This window comes from Centroberyx affinis, unplaced genomic scaffold (genome assembly GCF_046629955.1).
Source record: "Centroberyx affinis isolate AG114_WGS23_722 - 3 ecotype Tasmania unplaced genomic scaffold, CSIRO-AGI_Caff_v1 ptg001235l_1, whole genome shotgun sequence".
Lineage (NCBI taxonomy): Eukaryota > Metazoa > Chordata > Actinopteri > Beryciformes > Berycidae > Centroberyx > Centroberyx affinis.
In genome coordinates, this window is record NW_027279748.1 from 248444 (window position 1) to 268790 (window position 20347).

Consider the following 20347-nt stretch of genomic DNA (forward strand, 5'->3'; position numbering starts at 1 on the left):
AAACTACGTACATGGCAAGCCTACTTAGGAGAGCATTATTTATGCTGAGCTCAATGAACAAACAAACAAGAAAAAGTACAAATAGAATCATTTACACGGGCCAGATACATCTAAATGAATATAAATGTATACACTCTTCAGATAAACCGCCCACAATATGTTAATTTCACACAGTCTTGGCTGTTGCAGGTCATAAGTGTACACGCCGCCATAGTTCACTGTGAGGCTGATTTGGAGGCTTCGGGCTAAGCCTCTGTTTGGCTGTCAGCTGCGCTCTGTGTGCCCAGAGGCGTCTCCTTGCTCTTGGCTGTCTTCTCACTCTGGGCTCGGTTCTGTTTCTCCCTCTCCAGTGCTTTCTCCATCTCTGTGTAGTACTCGAGAGCCTTCCGCACTGGGTCAATGATGTGTTGCTGCGGGATTAATGAAGAATTAAAGAAAAATTCCACACTCGGAAACTCTTACAGACGCTGCTAGATATCATTTGTTTGTGGTCAATGCATTCCAGGATTTCGTGATGAAGTGTTTTGTGTACCCGCTTTCCCTCAACCTGCCTCGTCTACTTCTATTTCAGTTGGTGATTTCCTACATTCCCCAGAATGCCTTTTGACAACCCTTGGAGAACGGGTGTGAACTTGTTGTTTACAATCAAAGGTGGGCATACGGGCATAAATAGCTTGTCAGCTACTTTGTAGTGAATATTGACTGTGAATATTGGAGTGTGTTAATGATCGTGGCTAAACCCCTTTCTCCAAACTTAACATGTCTTGTGGCTGCATTGCATTCTATTCCATTGGGGCTACTGTCGGTGGAGAAATTGAAATCTCTGCTTCCTCTACAATAGATTTCTCCCTGTATGATTCGGTGTAGCAACATCGGTGCAAAATGGCAGCTCTAGAAAGAAGTCTTTTACATTCACTGTTGCTGTTTTAGATTGATGAAATTTTTTGCTATTTTCTGCTCATTTTCCAAACAACAAAATGGGCTCAGAAATCCAAAGTACATCACCAATACCTGTTTTTTTTTAACAGTGTTACGGTGTTTTAGGGTGGATTTTCCTTTTATGGAGGATACACTCTCAGTCTGAAAACAGCAGCCATGGTCAAATAGCATATATATGGAGGTAGTATAGCATATTATAGTATCTGAATAGTTTTACAGATGTAAGCAAAGACACTTTAAAGATGGCATACAAAAGCCTCATTAGAGATGGTATACACAAGTGGGTTGATGTTAACATTTCATTTTTGAAGTGGCAATCTTTCAAAAGTCTGTTCAGATGACAAACAGCTTAATTAATACTGATATGAAAACCGTGGCATGTGCTCTTCAGGAAGATGTGCTGTTCAGGAAGGAACAAACTGTTCTTCCACTGTGTGTAATACAGTAGCCTAATGAGGTCCTATGAAATTATTTAATCAGTTTCTGAAATTCCTAAATAAATTACCTCCAGACAGGGGAAGAGGTTGGCCAGCTCGATGAAGAGGGGGAAGAGGACAAATCGGATGAAGCCTGTTTGAGATGAAGGCTTGGTCACCTTGTCCCGGTCCATGAAGGGGGTGACCGGAAGACCTTCCAGCTTCTCCATGTCACTCTGAGGACAGATGGACGACAAGAAAGGATTGGATTGGAAATAATGCTGGAATGCTGGAATTTAGAGCTGGTTTGTGTAATCATCCTGATGTTTTAATCTATGACACTGTTTTGTGTATTTTAGCAGACTGTTATATTCTATTCTTAAGTATGAAATAGTATATAATAGAGTAAATTCAATCATTAGTTGCGAACAGAACCCAGGAGTGGTATAAATAAAAGTCACCGTTCCTTATGTAGTGACACAATCGATACCAAATGCTTTGGCATGCACAATATAGTGTACATGTTTCAGCCAATTCAGGAATCTTGTTAGGAAGATTGCATTCTGGTTCAACACAGACACACCCTCAACTTTCGGAAAGAGATTAGTGCCAGCAGAGATTGTATTTGAATTGCATTGGAGCCTGCTGCCTTCCAGCCATCATACACCAGGGAACAAAAGTCCATCTGTGTCTCAGAGAGCTCAGTCTGAACTAGAAAGCACCTCAAAAGTGCAAACCACCAAACACTGTACAATTCTCCAAATTGCTGTTATATCACATCATTCTTGGTTATGGCCAAAAAACAATAATCGTCTAATGGTGGAAACAGATCACCACCAAAATCTAACAAATTGTTCCAAAACTCATGAAAATCCATTCAAAGGTATTTGAGATATCCTGCTGACAGACAGACAGATAAACAAACTTCCAGGGGTGAAAACAACGTCCTTGGTAGAGGTAATTAATAAAATAAAATTTGAATTGGGAAAACCATATTTTCAGGTCATTTCATTCAATTTCAGATTGTGCCTCACAAATTCAAGTTTTGAATTCATGTATTAACAACTTTATTGAATGAATTAAACGTTCAATATGAGCATGACAAATTCAAATGTATGCAAATCAATATTTTTTTCTACTGGCACTAATCTTGTTCCATACTGCCCTGAGAGAACAACTCATAAATCATCAATCATTTGTGAAAATGAGTGATGCAGACTTCTTTGCTATGAAATCACAAAGTCATGTGAAGCACTATGGACACAATCCTCTAGAGATAACAGTTTTCAACTGGTCATCTGGTGTTGCAACACTACATTGTTTCTCTCCATGCAACAGCAGTCAGTTACCTGGTTGTAGAACTCCTGCAGAAGGCAGTCCAGCCAGGGCTCAGCCACCTCCATGGGCCGCGCCTCGTTGGAGATGTCACTCACTTTGATCAGGATCATCATCAGCTGCACATATAGCAGGAAAAATAAACAGATAATAGACAGCTTTACATGATTATTATATTTTTGAAGGCTCATACCAATGCTGGTATTTTTTGGATTGAAGCTGCTGATAGCCGATATGTTGTGCCAATGTTCAATATCTTTAAATATGACAATTTGTGTGCCAAAAAAGATTGCAAGTATTCAGTGTTTCCCCCAAAACTGTATTCTTGGCAGAGTGGAAAAGAAACAACATTTACACCATAAGACACTACTACTACTACTACTACTACTACTGATATATCGTTCGAACCCTAAGGATGAGTGAACACTATTCATAGTATTCCCATGATGTCACATCCATTTCCTACCAATATGGTGCTTCACCATACACACAGCTCATTGGCTGTGGCTGTCATTTGATTATAATCACCTGTGAATTTATTACAATCACCTGTTATTTTCCTACCAAGATGGCCGTGTGGTGATGTAACAGAATATTATGTATAGGAAAATTTCACTCTTATAAAATTCTAACAAGTTCTGCACTTCCATTTCTGATTCCCAATTACAATACTGACTTTTCTTCATTTTCCACAAAAATCCAATCCAAATTCTCTGTTAGGACCCAGAGGGGTGATAGACTAAATTAACCCATCTAAATTAGACATTATCTCATGCAGCAAAAGGCTCTTTCTGCTTTCAGTTTTTAGTAGTTCTAAGTAATGATGTTCCCCTAATGCCTCTACAAACTGATCCTATTGATATAGTATCATGTTTTGTTGTGTTTACATCTACTGTCCTCTTACCACATCTCTGTGGTCCTTGTTGTTGAAGTCAAAAACAGGCAGGATGGACTTGAACTTGTTGAGGATCTCATTGTGTCTTGTCATGTCAGTGGCCAGGATGCATCTGTAATTAAGAGAGAATAAACACTCTTAGAATGATTAGCTAGCGTATGTTGCAGTGTTGTTACTACTGAATTACATTATAACACATGCATGCTAAGAGAATGACAGAGATGAACTCACTTGATGATTCCCTCCCTTATTCGTTTGTACTGCTCTGTGGTCAGATTTCTGAAGATATTGGTCTCTGTCTGTAAGAGAGAGAGAAAGACTTCTGTTCATTGTTACTGCCTGCAGCACAAACTCCTCATACCTTCTGAACAGAGCAAACATCACATTTTTGAATTTATGTCTGTTCATAGACTTCATCTCATGGTGATTGCACCTGGTCTTGTCTAGTATAGTCTAATAATACCAGGGTTTTGAGTTCAGTTCCCTGTACTAACAATGTACAGTATGTATTCATGGTTCTATAAGGCAGCTTCGGTAAAAAAATCATGACATGCTACAAACAGCATGTGTGATCTCGCTGACCAAGCCTTACCTTCTCCAGTATCTCAAAAGCTACAGCACAGTGGTGGTTCTCCAGCGGAGAGATGTCATTGTAGCGAAGAGCAAGTTCAGTCCGAGCATTTATCTGAAAGATAAATTTAACAGCGTTAAATAGAATTGAATCTGCAATACTTAAATGGAGAATTAACCACTACTCTACTGTAAAACTTTGAATAATAATCCTGTATGCAGCAGTTCTGTAGAGCCTAGAGGGATAGAACACGGCACTAAAAATGGCATATCATAGGTATGCTACATCCAGATGTAATTATGTTGCTATTCATGGGGAAGCCTAGCAGGTGCACCGACCTGATAGGCGTTGTTGTATCCTGTGTGGTCGAGGTCGTGGCAGACTGCAGAGGTCAACATGGTCAGCAGGTCGATGCTGTCGATCTTACTCCTCAGGTCAGTCAGCCAGATCAAACCGTACATCTGCTCAGAGACCAAGAGGCAGAAAAATATAGAGTGGCGAATGGGAGAGGTTATGGTTTTGAAACAGTTGAAGAATTTTGTTCCAGAATGAGATAACCACTATTTGGAAAAAAGTAACATCTGCTCTTACAAAATGACTGAAAACAAAAGAAATCATGGGTCTTTTTCTTTCAATTATTTTTATTTGAGCAGTTTAACAGAAATCCATATATAATGATATAATGCTCTTAACCGATAACTCTTAACAGATAACCATAAAAGTCACTGGAAATACATTTTAGACATACATGTATATATGTATATAGAAATAAACAAATAAGTAAAAACAAACAAAACAAACAAACAAACAATAAATAAATAAATAAAACACACAGAACAATGGGATGGTGACAGGACTAATCATGGGTCTTTTTAAGGATAGTGGGCAAGTAAAAATGTTGGAAATGAAGAAATGAAAACAGCTTTAAAGAATGGCATCAAAGATATTAAACTGTAAAGTTCAGGTGATGATTTTTCCCCCAAAATGGATTTATACAGTGTATAGTGATTTGGTAATAACACTACTGTTGTTGTTGCAGTCCACAGCAACACATATGCCTACATCAAAGTATACAATGGCATTTTACATTTGTTTTTACCACCAGGTAAAAACAAAGCTACCCCAGAAGTGGCTTTTTAGCATCATTAGCAATCCTCATTGAAACCAATTTGTACTGCTAGCCGCGGGCTAACAAACAGCACCCAATGGTTTGACTGACTGTAAGAAAAACGACAGACCGAAATTCAGAATATCAAACGTCTTCTTTCAAGGATGTGTTGTGGTAAAAGCTTGACCTTCCAGACTTCTTCAGTGATTTGAGTCACCTCTCTAATCCATAGGCTAGACGTCCTTCACCAATTAGCCATCAAGGGTTTGATGATTGCAGAGGTAACAGGGGCTCTCCATGATTTGCCCTTACTAAACCTTCTCTCTAAAACACACACACACACACACACACACACACAAGCACACACACACTCACCATCTGGGTGACGCAGAAGCAGTGTTTGAAGTTGTGGAAAGGGATGTTGTTGTACCGCCGGTAGACTTCAAACAGGAACTGCTGCAGCACCTCTGGCTCGATGTTGAAGGTGGCTATGAAATCTAAGTCTGTGTACATGACCTGCAGGAGTACCATGATCTCTGCATCCTCCCACTGCCTGCACACACACACACACACACACACAAAACACACAAGGCCATGGGACGGTCCACTAAAGGTTAGAGAAGCGGGGTTGTCACTGGACAGTTGCTGGTTTGAATCCCCAGCTGAGGAAATCTGAGCATGGAAACTTAATCAGTAGCGCTCCTCCTTTCCTCAGAAACTACCAGTGAAGTTCCCTTGAACAAGGCAGTTAACCCACAGTTCAGCCCCTGCTTAGTGGCCAATAGCAGTAGACTGTGGTGTGTGGTTGTGAATGTGTTTAACTATATGAATATGAAGCAGCCAGGTGTTGAAAAAAGATCACAGGTATTCAGCAAACACTTCCCCTGGATGAATAAAGACTTAAAAAAGAAAGAAAAGAGAAGTCAGAACGGCATTACAGGTGGAACAGCAGGTAAAGGTGTATTTCATGATGTTGTGAGTTTGAATCTTTCCTGTCACTGCCAGCTGTCAAATAAAGCACAAGGCCGTAATATAATAAAAAAAAAAAAAAAAGGTAAAGCTTCACACAAACATTTCCTTTAACCTCATTTGCCTGCACGGAAGGACACACAATTCAGTCTGCCAGTACACGGATAATGACAAGGGTAGCAAAAACATTATTGAGTGCATACCGGTGTGGCCATTTTCACATGGACTTAAATGAAACAAGGCCAACATTTGTGCTTTCATCCATATCACATTGTAGATTTCATTTAAAATACCCTGTGCCTACACAGCGGGAATTACCAGGCTGCACCAAAGCATATTAGCGTTTCAAAGGAATCCATTTATTTAATGTAATGATGTTACACTCATTTTTTTTCTTGGTTTGTGCATAACCTTGCATTTGAAAGACATCCGTCCGGTTGCATTTGCCTAAAAAGCTCGGGGATGAATGGAAGAAATGAAATAACCAAACCTGACTGAACGGAGCCCCACTTCAAACACAGTGCGTTAATTAGGCCTGTCGTGAAGACCTTCTTTTGATTCGTACGCTCATTGCTAGGCCTATTCATATTGAGATGAGTGCGTCCGTCAGATGAAAAGGATGAGGGACCCTAACCTCTTCAGAGATGCATCAGAGGTGCCTGTCGGACACGACCGTCGCAAGCCGACCCTCTGTCTCTCTCTTCCCGTCCTTCTATTGAAGAAGCAGGTGCTGTCGTCGTTTGTTCATGATCACGCAGGCACACAGACAGCTAGGACCTCAGTATACGGTGTTGAACACTGATGCAGATTGCAGATGATTACAAAACACCACCAACACAGTTCATATACGAGTCAAAACTCACCAGTTATCAAAGGTCGGGGTCTTTAGATACTGTCTCACTTCTTCTGATACTTCCAGGGAGCTGGGAACGCAGCAAAAACATTTTACAAGCACAGTCATTAGACACTTTAAAATGATGATTTTTTTGGACTTTCTACTCTCAGTGAGTGTTGCGTGTGCACCTGCCTCATTTGGAGGAACTTTTCCCGCACGTGCTCGCACTCCTGCCTGGTCTTTCGTAGTGTTCTCTTGTGGTAGAACGGGGAGGGCTTGTGTGTGCCCTCTGACAGCTCCTTGAACAAACCCAACCAGCTCAGATGCTCCACGCTCTGAAAGGGAAAGGGAGTTCCAACCATCAGCTGAGACTAGAGGCTAGAGAAGCAGGCTTGTCACCGAAGGGTTGCCAGTCTGAATCCCCAGAATGCCTCTTCAGATTTATGCTCCATTTGAACGTATTAATCATATGACCGAGAAGTAGGGCATCGCTGCGAAAGAGCATGTGTTTTCAGCAGACCCTCCCTGGTTAAATAAATGTTAAAGAAAATATCATAATTCATTATAGTATTATACAGTGGGCTCTCTGTGCAGCAGAGCATATAATAATGTTGTCACTTTGAGTCCAGCAAACCTTCCCCTAATAAATAAATGTTAAAAAAAATCACTTCAAACCACACACAGATATTTCATTTAGATGTTGTATGATAAACAAGATGCTGGTCTAAGAATTAAAACTTCAAAATGTAATTTTGGGAAATTGGAACCACTGCAAGGTCTAAAAAATAATTAAAATGCTAAGTAAATCAAGAATCCTAAGTATCCACAAAACAGTTTGAACCTAGTTTGTGTCAGACGGTTATTTTTTTCCTGATTAAATAATAAACTTGAAGTTATGCAAATGTTTATACCACCATATTACGATTTTATTCAGTTCCATGTATTATATTTCTCTTCTCAAAATGTTCACGAGCAGCTTTAAAACCACAGAATACTTTGACTCTACCTCTAGTTTCTCCCTGAATGAATCCACCTGTTTCTTCATCTCATACATGACTGCAGGCGTCTCCCCGGCCTCGATCAGGATCTTCTTCTCCAGGCCCTGCAGTCTGAAGAAACAGAGCGTCGGTATGGTGCTGATTTATTAAACACTTATCAATACCTTCGGACTGTGGTGCAAAAGGTCCCCAAATATTGGCCATGCACTGTCTATCTTGCCTATTTGTCCTTAGCCTAAGAATAGTTGATTTCTGTCTACAGTATATACCCCAAATCTCCTCCCAGAACAAACTGATGCTGATCTTTGTTCTCCAAGTTTCCTTTGCTATTGCATTTTTTTTTAATTCACTCTAAGCATTAAATCCTCTTTTTTTTGCATCAGAAGAATCATAAGTGGATTCTGTTTCTCTTCCTTCCCCTCCCTGCCTACCTTTTCTCCATGGACGAGAGGTCAAATCCTAGTGCCACAGCAAGCTCCACACCTGCAACGACAAGGCGGGAGGGAGATTCTCAAAAAAAAATGTCCAACTAAACCACGACGCAGGGTTTTCCCACAGTGCCTTGGTAAAGATACCTAACGGCTCACTGTTGCACTCGACGGCCACCACCTCCAGCTTGTAGCAGGAGTTGGGGCTGTTGGGCTCCAGGCGGGGCGAGATGTTGATGATGTTGCCTTTGGGGTTGTACAGCTTCAGGATGTCGTGGGGTCCCGCCTCGGCTGCAGAGCGGAACAGGTCTGGAAACACAAAGCCGCAGTGTTCATTTAAAACCAACGCTATGCCAGTGTTTATGTAAGTCCATTAGAGCTAATTGAACACTTAGAGCGTTTTGAACAGCCATATCAACTCTATGAGTGGACAAACAACAAACAACTCCCATCAACACTTGTCAACTCCAAGTAGGTCTAATTGTCACTGAAAAATCAACACTTCATAACGCTGGGAAATTTATTGCGTAAGCGAGGGTATATCACACACACACACACACACACACACACACACACACACACACATGCAGGCAAACACACACACACACACAAACACAATAGACTGGCTCTTGGACTTATTTCACCCCTGTCAGCAGTTTTATAACCCCATAATTTATAATTTATATTTTAAACTGTGCAATACCGATTCTAGTAATAATTTTGTGCAATAATTCAACTGTGCAATAATTATTTAATTTAATTATTTACACTGTTGTATATATTGGAGTATGATGCACATATTTGTACATAATTCTTATTTCTCTTATTTGTATATTATTATTATTATTATTATTATTATTATTATCATTGTTATATATTGTAGTATATTGCACATATTTTACATATTTCTTATTTTCTTATTTCTATTTTTCTTATAAGTTCTCTATGCTTATATATATTTCTCTTCTAGAATGTGAGCAACTGCAATGTAACCCAATTTCCCCTCGGGGGTCAATAAAGTATTGATTCTGATTCTGAAACATACATACTGGCACTTAACATACACACACATTGATATGTGCGTAAACAAAGGCTGAGTAATATTCCCGAGATGCTTTTAATCTCCTAGTAAAGCGAGGCACCTTCTTTTTTGTTAATCCAAACAGTTGTAACCTTTGCCTCTCAGAACACAACACACAGCACATGTGCGGCCAGCGCTTGACAAAACCTTGGACCGATGCCACAAGTGAAGAGCTGTCAGTGGCAGCTGCATCACTCTCCGCGGCTCAGACAACCTCCACGTCTCTTGCACAAACACAGTCCATCTTCGGCTTGTGTTGTGGCTGATCTACGCATCTTGTCCAGGGTGTGTTTTCTTTTTTCACATGCCAACATGAAAGCTGTCATAACACTATAAATCAGTGAACTCTCCCCTGTGTATCCCATATTTCCGAGGAAACCTACATTGGTGGAGTTGATTTAGTTTATAATGACAGATCAGGCATTTACATTACTATTTCCCCTTCTTGAACAATAGGAAACACATGGGAATTTGGGAGAATTTTGGCAAATTTATGATAAACAAATATCAGAGAAGCAGACTACGCCTTACCTAATGCACCAATGCTATATTTAGTATCATTGTACACATGTGCGTGTGTATGCACTCAACACATACACACATACCATAAAATAGGCTACATTCTTACACATAAATAAGTGCACTTTAAATATATATATTTTTTGACCAACCTTTCACATCCTGGGCAGGACAATCCACTGGGAACTCGGCCTGCTCTGGTCTCCCGTTCACTGTGAAGTAGATTATTTTTGTTGCCATATCAGTGATTTAGAGCCAGTGATGTTGTTGCGTTCAGTGTTGATCTGACTCCAGTGTCTGTGTCACTTCATCTTTTTACTGGAGTGACACTCCACCCTCCCTCTCTCTCTTTCTCTCTCCCTCTCTTTCCCCACCTCTTCCTCTGCTCCTCCTTCTCTTCCCTCCCTGTTTACAATATGTAGCATTGGTCAGCAAATCATAGGGAAATTAATGCGTTCAAAGTAACACCTGGTTGTTTGTTGTTTTGTGCTCTCGTGCCCTTTGTAGGTCTTTTTTAGATTCGGGTCATGTTCACTGAATTGAATGACATGCTGCGGTGCTCCTGATGAAACCAGTTAGACCTCCATTACGGTAGATGGCGCTGTTTGGAGCGTATAACTATAGTTCCAGTTTATGCAGCTCTTCTCTTCCGTGACTCCTCGTTTGTCACCACATGGACAACCGGATGAAAAGACCAACGTGGTTTCTGTAGCGCTGGTCGATTACCTCTCGGGTGTTTCTTTTATTTCAGAGTTTATCTTAGAAATCGCTAATTAACTGCGATGACTGAAGGTAAAGCGGCGGCTGCGGCTGCGGCTGCTAATCCGGCCAAAGAGCTGCTGGCTTTGAACCCCAAAGAAGAAGCAGAGTTCAAGAAAAAGGTCCAGGAGGTGAAGAAGAGACCCGGCAAGGTTGGTGGAGATGCAATGGTGGCCCTGAAACGTGTGTCCAAATAACTTGAGACTGCTGTTTTTATGTTTATAAAAACTTGCCCACGTCTTTTAGCTGCGTTGTTCCAGGTATTCGTCGCCCATAAACCATTTAGCTTTTAGTTAGACGACTTGGTTGGTTTATAAAAAACAAAACACTTTACAGCTAGTCTTTAAGTCAAATGTCACTTAGCTTCTAGCGAGGTCTGCTTCCAATGTTTTATATTTCTCTGCGTGACACAAATTTATTTTTCTTCTTCTGCTTCTTCTTCTTCTGCAGGGATACCGTTTGAGCCCAGGAGTCATTTATGTCGGCCACTTGCCTGTTGGACTTTTTGAGACTCAGCTCAAATCATACTTTGAACAGTTTGGAAGAGTCCTGAGGCTGCGGCTGGCGAGGAGTAAAAAGGTAAGTAACTACAGACAGCATGCTACATGGAAGACATTTGACATATCTAACAACATATGTAACGTTAGTTTGTTAGAGTGCAGCACAGTGGCTCTGAATGCTTTCCAGCCTAGAAAATATCTCTTGGCAATATGGCTGCTCTGTGTTTTAGGATGGGTTTCTAAGTAACAATAGCTGTATTTTTCTCAGTCACCTCCTATCCTGTCCAATGCAAACCAATAGAGAACATAGATTAGGGCTAGGCGATATTCAATATTATCGTTTATCGTCTTTCATTGGAATCATATAGCGACCATATGGTGATTTTGGTGTTACATACGTGAGTCATCATACACTCACCGGCCACTTCATTAGGTACACCTGTTCAACTGCTCCTTAACACAAATATCTAATCAGCCAATCACGTGGCAGCAACTCAATGCATTTAGGCATGTAGACGTGGTCAAGACTATCTGCTGAAGTTCACACCAAGCATCAGTATGGGGAAGAAAGGTGATTGAAGTGACTTTGAACGTGGCATGGTTGTTGGTGCCAGACGGGCTGGTTTGAGTATTTCAGAAACTGCTGATGTACTGAGATTGTCACGCGCAACCATCTCTGGGGTTTACAGAGAATGGTCCGGAAAAGAGAAAATATCCAGTGAGCGGCAGTTCTCTGGGCGAAAATGCCTTGTTGATGGCAGAGGTCAGAGGAGAATGGCCAGACTGATTCGAGCTGGTAGAAAGGGAGCAATAACTCAAATAACCACTCGTTACAACAGAGGTCTGCAGAAGAGCATCTCTGAACGCACAACACTTCGAACCTTGAAGCAGATGGGCTACAGCAGCAGAAGACCACACCGGGTGCCACTCCTGTCAGCTAAGAACAGGAAACTGAGGCTACAATTCGCACGGGCTCAACAAAATTGGACAATAGAAGATTGGAAAAACGTTGCCTGGTCCGATGAGTCTCGATTTCTGCTGCGACATTCAGATGGTCGGGTCAGAATTTGGTGCAAACAACATGAAAGCATGGATCCATCCTGCCTTGTATCAACGGTTCAGGCTGCTGGTGGTAGTGTAATGGTGTGGGGGATATTTTCTTGGCACACTTTGGGCCCCTTAGGTCCAATTGACCATCGTTTAAACCCCACAGCCTACCTGAGTATTGTTGCTGACCATGTCCATCCCTTTATGACCACAGCGTACCCATCTTCTAATGGCTACTTCCAGCAGGATAACGCGCCATGTCACAAAGCTCAAATCATCTTAAACTGGTTTCTTGAACATGACAATGAGTTCACTGTACTCAAATGGCCTCCACAGTCACCAGATCTCAATCCAATAGAGCACCTTTGGGATGTGGTGGAACGGGAGATTCGCAACATGGATGTGCAGCCGACAAATCTGCAGCAACTGCGTGATGCTATCATGTCAATATGGACCAAAATCTCTGAGGAAGGTTTCCAGCACCTTGTTGAATCTATGCCACGAAGAATTAAGGCAGTTCTGAAGGCAAAAGGGGGTCCAACCCGGTACTAGCAAGGTGTACCTAATGAGTGGCCGGTGAGTGTATATTGATATCGAAAAAACTATCCTGATATTGATTTCAGCCATATTGCCAAGCCCTAACATAAATATTTTAACACGGTTATCACTAGACAGGTGGTGGCTGCCTTTTCAAACACAGCTATCCTTGCTGGTGCCAAGGCATTTGTTGCAAAAGAGTTAAGGATGGATCACAGAGGCATGATCTATTACATTTAAGACTACGAATGAAAAGCAGCAAAAAAAATCCCCACTAGATAATATAATGTGTGCAATTGCCCCATCGGTTTGAATGAAAAAGACAATAGTGATCCTGCTGAATTATCATTCCTCAATAATTTGGCTTGTGGCACAGACTGAAAATGACCTCAGGTCCTACCAGTGGTCTGGGGTCAGATAACTGTGCCTATAGTATTATGGTGCGTTAAGCTTATCACTTGCTCCTCCTATTGGCAGCGTGATAAAACCCATGTGCCAACAACAGCATCAGGAAAAATAAGTTTAAAATAGAAAAACAAGGTTGGATTAATCTGAAACAAGTGCAGGTGTGAAGTAGGAATCAATTCAGACAGGTGACACTTAACTTTATTTCTGTCTGTTCTTTTCTCTCGTTTCTTGTTTTCCAGACAGGTGGAAGTAAAGGCTATGCATTTGTAGAGTTTGACTGTGATGAAGTGGCCAAGATTGTTGCAGAAACCATGAACAATTACCTCATGGGAGAAAGACTGATCAAATGTGAGTATGAGACTAAGAATGGGCTAATAAATTCTTTCAATGCCAAGAAACTGAAACGTGTGCTATCTTTTTTTTTTTTTATTCACAGAATTAAAATTAACTGAATGTTTGTTATGCTTTGTTTACCAGTCTTAATACAACAAAATTAGATTTTATCTTTGATTTTTGTCCTTTTTTTTGTTTGCCCTTGCACTTTTTCATCACTTGGCTGCTTGCCATGGCAGCAATTTACAACCGTTCACTTAGTGTGTGCACCAATGATAAATTGCTCTACTTAAGAGCATCAAATGTGAATGTAAATCCCTTGACTCTTGCTGTTTCCCAGGTCATGTGATTCCCCCGGAGAAGGTGCACGAGCAGCTGTTTGTTGGCTCTCAGAAGTCGTTCCAGAAACCCAAATATCCTGCGGTGACGCGCTACAACAGGACACACACAGCAGAGCAGGTCGCCAAGATGACCGACAAGCTCGTGCGCAAAGAGTTCAAGCTCCGCAAGAGGCTGGCAGCACACGGCATTGAATACGACTTCCCAGGATTTGTAAGTGTTTGGATTTGGAATAGTAACTTAAAGCTTGCTGTTACCCCTTTTTTTTTTTATTTATCTGAGCTAAAGAGTCATCCCAGCTGCTACTGGTTGCTTGAGATGTTGGTAGTCCACTATTGCGTTCCTTCGTATGTCGCCCTGGATAGGAGCATCAGCTAAATGCCTAGAATGTAAATTTGCCCAGTTTCAGTATCAGTTTGCCCATATATCAGGACGATCTAGGTCTTTCGATTAAAAAAGAGAATTTTAGCTTCTTGTGGTCTAAATGCCGTTTTAGAGGCTTATTCAACCTGCAAAAAATACAATTCTGGGTAAAATACTGAATACTTGTGTATTTTTGGTATGAAAATGGCCAACTTTAAATATACAGAATATAGGCACAACATATTGGTTATTGGCAGCTTCAGTCCAAAGAATGGGAATCGGCCATTAAAAACACAGAAATCTTGCTCGAACCCTAATCCCTCCCGAGCCAAAGCATATGTTTTACAGGCGTACGACGTTTTAGATCCACTCTGCTAGTATTTATTTGTTGCTTTCTTGTGATGGCATCATGCTAACCTTTTTGGAAACCATGCTTTTGTTCTTCTACAGGCTGCCCAGGTTCCCCAGAAGAAAAAGTCCTCCGATGCCATGAATGCCTCCACGTGTAGTGATGTAAGGACAACACAATGTGTAGCTGCTGAATTTTTATATTGCATTGTGGAGATTTTGTTGAGCACAGACTGAAAATGGCCCCAGGTCCTACCAGTGGTCTGGGGCCAGATAACTGTGCGTATAGTATTATGGTGCATTAAGCTTATCGCCTGCTCCTCCTATTGGCAGCGTGATAAAACCCATGTGCCAACATATCAACAGGGAGAGAGTCAGAGCTGTACAGTTTAAAGGGATAACCTGACACTTTTCAGTCAAAATGAATCAAATTTAGATTGTTTCAGCATGCCCTCTGTGCCTAACTGCCCCTGTCTTTATTAATGATCCCATCTCTCCACATCAGGACGCCACGCCAGTCTGCACCCCGTCCTTCCTGGAGAGGAGGAAGTCCATGGTCGTCGGCGACAACGACGCAGACGACGAGATTATCTTCAAGACGCCAGCTCCAAAATCAAAAGCCACAGAGGATGAAGAGTGTTCCTCAGAGGAGGAAGAGAGTGACGGTGACGAGGAGGAGGAGGAGGAGGGCGACGACTCGGAGAGCGAGGAACCGTCTGAAGGAGACAAGGCGGCCACAGAGGATGCAGAGGCGGAGTGAACCTCTCCACTGTTTTATTATGGACTTGGTTCTGCCGCTGTCAGAGCAGAGATGCATACATCAGGGTTGTGTATGGTCTGAGAATTGCTTTGGGAGTGACGGGACAACTTAACTTGGAACTGTGTTCAGAAATCAGTGTGTGTGTTTTGATATGTGGAAATTGTATCATAAAGAAGTAATATTTGTCATTTAAAGATGCTCTTAGGAAGGAACCCTCCCTAACTCTGTGTTATGGACGGTGCTTGTCATAGCATGCCAAAGGAGCGTGATTATTAGGCAAAAATTGTGCCTGGACTGAACTGTTTTGACAATGGCAAATGTCCATTTCTGTCCTGGACCAGGCTGTGTCCTCCAGCACACAGGAGCTGTAGTATTGACATAAGACATGCTATTGTTGTCTCTGTGTAACCTGATAACCTGCTTTATTACTACACCTGTCAAAATGCTTGGTTTTGAATGGTCAAATTCACACTGATGCTGTGATCTTTAATAATAAATGACATCAGAATCTACTGTTGAGTAATCCTTTCAATCCACTGTTTGGTTCTGTTTCTGTTTTCAGGAAGAAGAAAGAAGTAAATTGATGTTGTAAAATATGTTAGTCAACATTTTGGCTACATTTTATTAATGGGATAAGTAAACCATAAAGTTAACACAGTTGTCTACCAAGACATTTGGAGGCAAAAGGGTGGTGTATGGAAACTATCCTTTAATTGACGGGAAGACTGATTCAAGCCTCTGCCCTGCTGAAGTGTTCACGAATCACATCAATATTATTTGATGCCAAAGCACCATGGCAAAAAAAAAAAAAATCCAAACTCCATACCTAATTAGTGATTGCTTTAAAATGTTGCACAAGGCCTTTTATGATCTAGATAGTGGATGAGCACAATTACCAGTAGGAATTACAGGAAAAAATAAAGTGATAAATGCTAAACAAATGAAAATTAGGTAAATAAAAATAAATGTTGCTTCCCCTGATACTGGCTTTGTCCAGTGGGGATCCATACTCAATAAGTGGTTAGTGAATGCCCCATAAAAGAAAGATTCACAGGTTTGATCCCTGCAACAGCCATTTGTCCTGTGAAAGTGTCTTGAGCAACACACTAACCCCTTATCTCCCCATTTTACGTTTCTCTATGCAACAGCTTCAGCAAAATGAATAAAACTGTCTTCGCACTGCGGGTTAGTGCACATGTATCACATACTCCGTGTGTCCAGTAGATGTCGCCAGAGGTCGAAAAACAGACCACGATGGGCGCTTGCATTACATGCGACAGTTTTCCAAGTGCCAACATCATCCCCGGTCCGACTGCGCCTGCGCACGGCGATCCCATTCTTGTCCTGCAAACAGCATTCCGGGGTGGAGAGAGAGAGCAGCCTCGATGCCATACACCCAAGCCGACTGTATATTTACAAAGCCGAATAAGAGCTGTATGTTTAAACCAACTCCGTCGTTTGAACAGGATATGGTGAGTAGATACATGAGTGATGTAGCTACACCTTCTTGCCTCCTTGTCACATTTTCTCTTTGTGCTGCCTGCCTGTCTGCCTGTCTGCCTGGCTGTGAACTGACGTTTCAATGAAAGGAAAGGCTTTTGCTAGAGGCTAGCGTAGCTATTATACACACACACTTACTCTGTCTGGCACAGTGGAAACGTTAGCCAGCTGTGTAGAGAAAAAAATAAAAAGATGTGCCGTGGTCATGAGTGTTAAAGACAGGGCAAGCTTTTGTTTAATGTTAGGAGTGTCCAAAAACCTGTGAAGGTAACGTCTTATTTGTGTGAATGGTGGATTTTTTGACGGTTTTAGCTACCCTGATTGGCAATGCTAGCAGCGATGGTCTGGCTCACAGCTAGCTAGAGCTGAGCTAACGTTGCACAAAAGCAGAGACCACTGTGTGTGTGTGTGTGTGTGTGTGTGTGTGTGTGTGTGTGTGTGTGTGTGTGTGTGTGTGTGTGTGTGTGTGTGTGTGTGTGTGTGTGTGTGTGTGTGTGTGGCAACATAGATAGCAAGCAGACCTAACTGACAGGCAAGAGTGGCTTGTCAAAAGATGACAGTAGGCCTTGTGTAACTGAATAAAGAGGCATACTTATTTACAGGCAATTTTAGGGTAGTATATTAATTAATATCACAATAGAACAGCATTGTAATAACATAATATTCTCTATTGCATTATATTCTGTTCTGTTCTTTTCTGTCATTACCAATGTTTGTTATTTCATTGTCATTGTTTAGGTTTGAGGCTTGTGCAGGTAGAATCAGCAGCTGTTTCTCAAACATAACTCAAGTAGCCTGATAGATTTATTATACTTGTATAAGACCATTACAGCTCCTCACACATGTACTAATTACTACCTTGTTTTCAAGGTACAGACAAATGAAATGCTTAATGAAATGATTATGTAATGCCAGAAGCACATGACTGCACTGTTAGAGTGAAAGTAATTCACACAGAGCAATTTGTTTTACTGTTATGGCACTGGGAATGTTGTATTCCAGTGCATTTGGCCCTTATCTAGGTTGGCACATAGGCATTTATTGTGCAGGTTTGATTTTCCTTTCTCAGGACAAAGGATCACAACTGATAAAGGCTGTTTAAGCATTCCTTTCTGGCAGATAATCTTGTCACACAAAAAGCCTAAGGTTATTTGAAGGGAAGGAGCCCCGTCAGCATGTGATAGAGCTGTTTTGAAGTGGAGCATATAAACACTGCAGTGACGTGCTTGTGTTTTTTTTTTTCATTTGAAGTTGCTACTACATCTGACCCCCCGCATGTTTCCATGGCAGTGGGATGCCAAGCTGAACATTTGAAGCTGTCAAAGAGGGGGTGGGTGTGTCTATTGGGGTGGGGGGGATTAAGTCCTCACTTCATTCAGAGCCATAATTTGATTCAGTTTTTTTCTTTCCTGAAAGTAAATTTGGTCCAAAGTGGCATTAGCCAAAACTCTCCTCACTGGCTGGAATTGTGTTGCTTGGTAATATTCAGTCAGTACTCTGAACTGTTGGAGACTCGCTTATCTCAATGGGATCACTTTTTCTAGATAAAACACTATCCTTTCACTGTACTACTTACCAATTTGACATTATTATACTGTGATGAATGGCAAAAAAACACTTTTGAAATCACTAATATTTTGCACCAGCAGGTCAGTCATTTTTGATTCAAGTATTTGAATGGATTTGATGAAGAATTTGACGGGTGTGTTGTCTACCCTCTCTTCTGCTCCCCTAGGGTTTTCCAGGGCAGACCCCGGGACAACACATGGAGCTCTGAGCCAGCCCTCTACCCGCTCTCTCCATCCATCTCCATTTGCTGCCTTGCCCGCTTCTCTCCAAACCACCGCCTCTACTCCTGCTATAGCGGTTTGGCTCTGACTCCTCTCAGAGAAGAAGGAAAAAAAAAAGAAAGTGGGAGGGAGTAGTAAACCCTACCCAGCTGCTGTCCAGACACACACATGCTGCATTGCTGCCATTCCCCAAGCCCTGCTCCATCCATCCCTAGGGCACGGCCCCTAGCTTGCTAGCTAGCTAGCACTTGGCACACAGAGAAGGCCTGTCCTCGGGGATAAAAATACGACAAGACTGTGTACACTCGCCTCTTTCTTTCTTCTCCCTTTTCCGGGTCATCCACCCACCCGCACACTCGCACGCTCGCACGCTCTTAAGTGGAGCTCATTTTGTTTAGCTGTCATTCCTGCTGCTTTGAGCAGTGGAGGATAGTTAGTAGCAGGCCAGTCAGTCAGTCAGTCAGCCAGGCAGACTGAGGAAGGCAGAGCGTGTGGTCATTTGAGGCCAGGATGGAGCCCAGCATGGAGAACTGCCTGGTCCAGGTCCTGCAGAAGGATATGGGCCGACGGCTGCAGGTGGGCCAGGAGATCATTGACTACATATCGGACAAGGACAAGTCCCATGACCTTGAGCAGGATCAGACGGCGCTGGATAAGATGGTCGACGGCATCGCCAGCTCCTGGGTCAACTCCAGCAACTTCAAGGTAAACACCTGTAAAGAGGCAGGGAACAATGGGGATTAACAATGGGGGACAGTATCAGGTCATGGTTCCGATTTCCCAAATGCCCACACCTTTGCTACTACCAAATAGCATTTGTGATTCTCTATCTGGTCTCTATTTTAGACTGTTGGAGTAAATTTCTGTAACCAGGCATCTGTGTCTATTTCCTTTTATGTTGGAAATTCTTTTTCTGAAAATGCTATACTTTTATCCTTCAGTGTTAACATTTTATTTTATACAAAAGTACAACCTTGAGTTAAATTGATATTTACAGGAGAAGCATTTTATCAGATAAGTGGGTTCAGTAACTTTAAGGTTTGAATCAATGATTTATAATGTCAATCCAATAGACAAGGCCTATGTTTTCTAATGGCCAAACAGGGCAAGGCGAGTTATTACTGGCCTATGAGTCAAATAGGGCAACTGGAAAAACGACTGTGCTACGGTGTAATATCATGGCAGAATTATCAGTTTATTTTCTATGCTTAGAGTGCATTTCCATTGTTCAGTCATATAATGGTCCTTTACTGTTTTGTCTAGAGTAGAAACTCCAGGTTTTCCTGATTTTTCCTGTTTTGCTATACTGCAAGTCAAAATGTTCTCAGGCCAGCAAAGGCACATAACCTTATTGTTTGCTTCACCATGGTGCTGGCCCACATTCCCCTACTGTGATTGATTGTGCTGTATTTTGGAATTCGAACTGGGGCACAATTTTATCTGACCCCGAATTGTGATTGCATCAGCAGTTTCGTCAGTGCCCAACCACTGGTTGCTTTCTCTTCTCTCACTGTGAGAACATATTGTTTACTAAGGCGCCGATTTCATGTTGGGATATGCTGGTTTTGT

The 20347-nt window shown here is 41.7% G+C and overlaps 3 protein-coding genes and 2 non-coding genes across 5 annotated transcripts in view; 4 read left to right on the forward strand and 1 right to left on the reverse strand.

Moving 5' to 3' along the window:
• Positions 1–245: 245 nt before the first annotated feature.
• Positions 246–10334, reverse strand: LOC139648645 (high affinity cGMP-specific 3',5'-cyclic phosphodiesterase 9A). Its single transcript, XM_071524828.1, has 14 exons — positions 10247–10334; positions 8642–8803; positions 8498–8549; positions 8075–8177; positions 7261–7403; positions 7097–7156; positions 5640–5817; positions 4495–4617; positions 4178–4270; positions 3817–3884; positions 3595–3697; positions 2705–2809; positions 1445–1591; positions 246–410 (listed from the first exon to the last, which is right to left on the reverse strand). Exons 1-14 carry the CDS (start codon positions 10332–10334, stop codon positions 246–248), a joined length of 1590 nt encoding a protein of 529 aa, XP_071380929.1.
• Positions 10335–10776: 442 nt separating this feature from the next.
• nifk (nucleolar protein interacting with the FHA domain of MKI67) lies at positions 10777–16000 on the forward strand. Its single transcript, XM_071524830.1, has 6 exons — positions 10777–11005; positions 11304–11432; positions 13585–13693; positions 14019–14230; positions 14831–14893; positions 15234–16000. The coding sequence occupies exons 1-6, from the start codon at positions 10877–10879 to the stop codon at positions 15486–15488; spliced, it is 897 nt and encodes a 298-aa protein (XP_071380931.1). The 5' UTR covers positions 10777–10876; the 3' UTR covers positions 15489–16000.
• Positions 13310–13441, forward strand: LOC139648654 (small nucleolar RNA ACA64). Its single transcript, XR_011695584.1, has one exon. It is a non-coding gene; the product is annotated as a small nucleolar RNA ACA64 (small nucleolar RNA).
• On the forward strand, positions 14957–15088 carry LOC139648653 (small nucleolar RNA ACA64). The gene has a single exon (XR_011695583.1). It is a non-coding gene; the product is annotated as a small nucleolar RNA ACA64 (small nucleolar RNA).
• Positions 16001–16824: 824 nt separating the features above from the next.
• Positions 16825–20347, forward strand: part of clasp1a (cytoplasmic linker associated protein 1a) — a 98129-nt gene continuing 94606 nt past the window's right edge. Inside the window, exons 1-2 of the mRNA XM_071524829.1 lie at positions 16825–16960; positions 18724–19483. Of these exons, the coding sequence (XP_071380930.1) occupies positions 19289–19483 (195 nt within the window). The 5' untranslated portion in view covers positions 16825–16960; positions 18724–19288. The remainder of the gene's footprint in view (positions 16961–18723; positions 19484–20347) is intronic.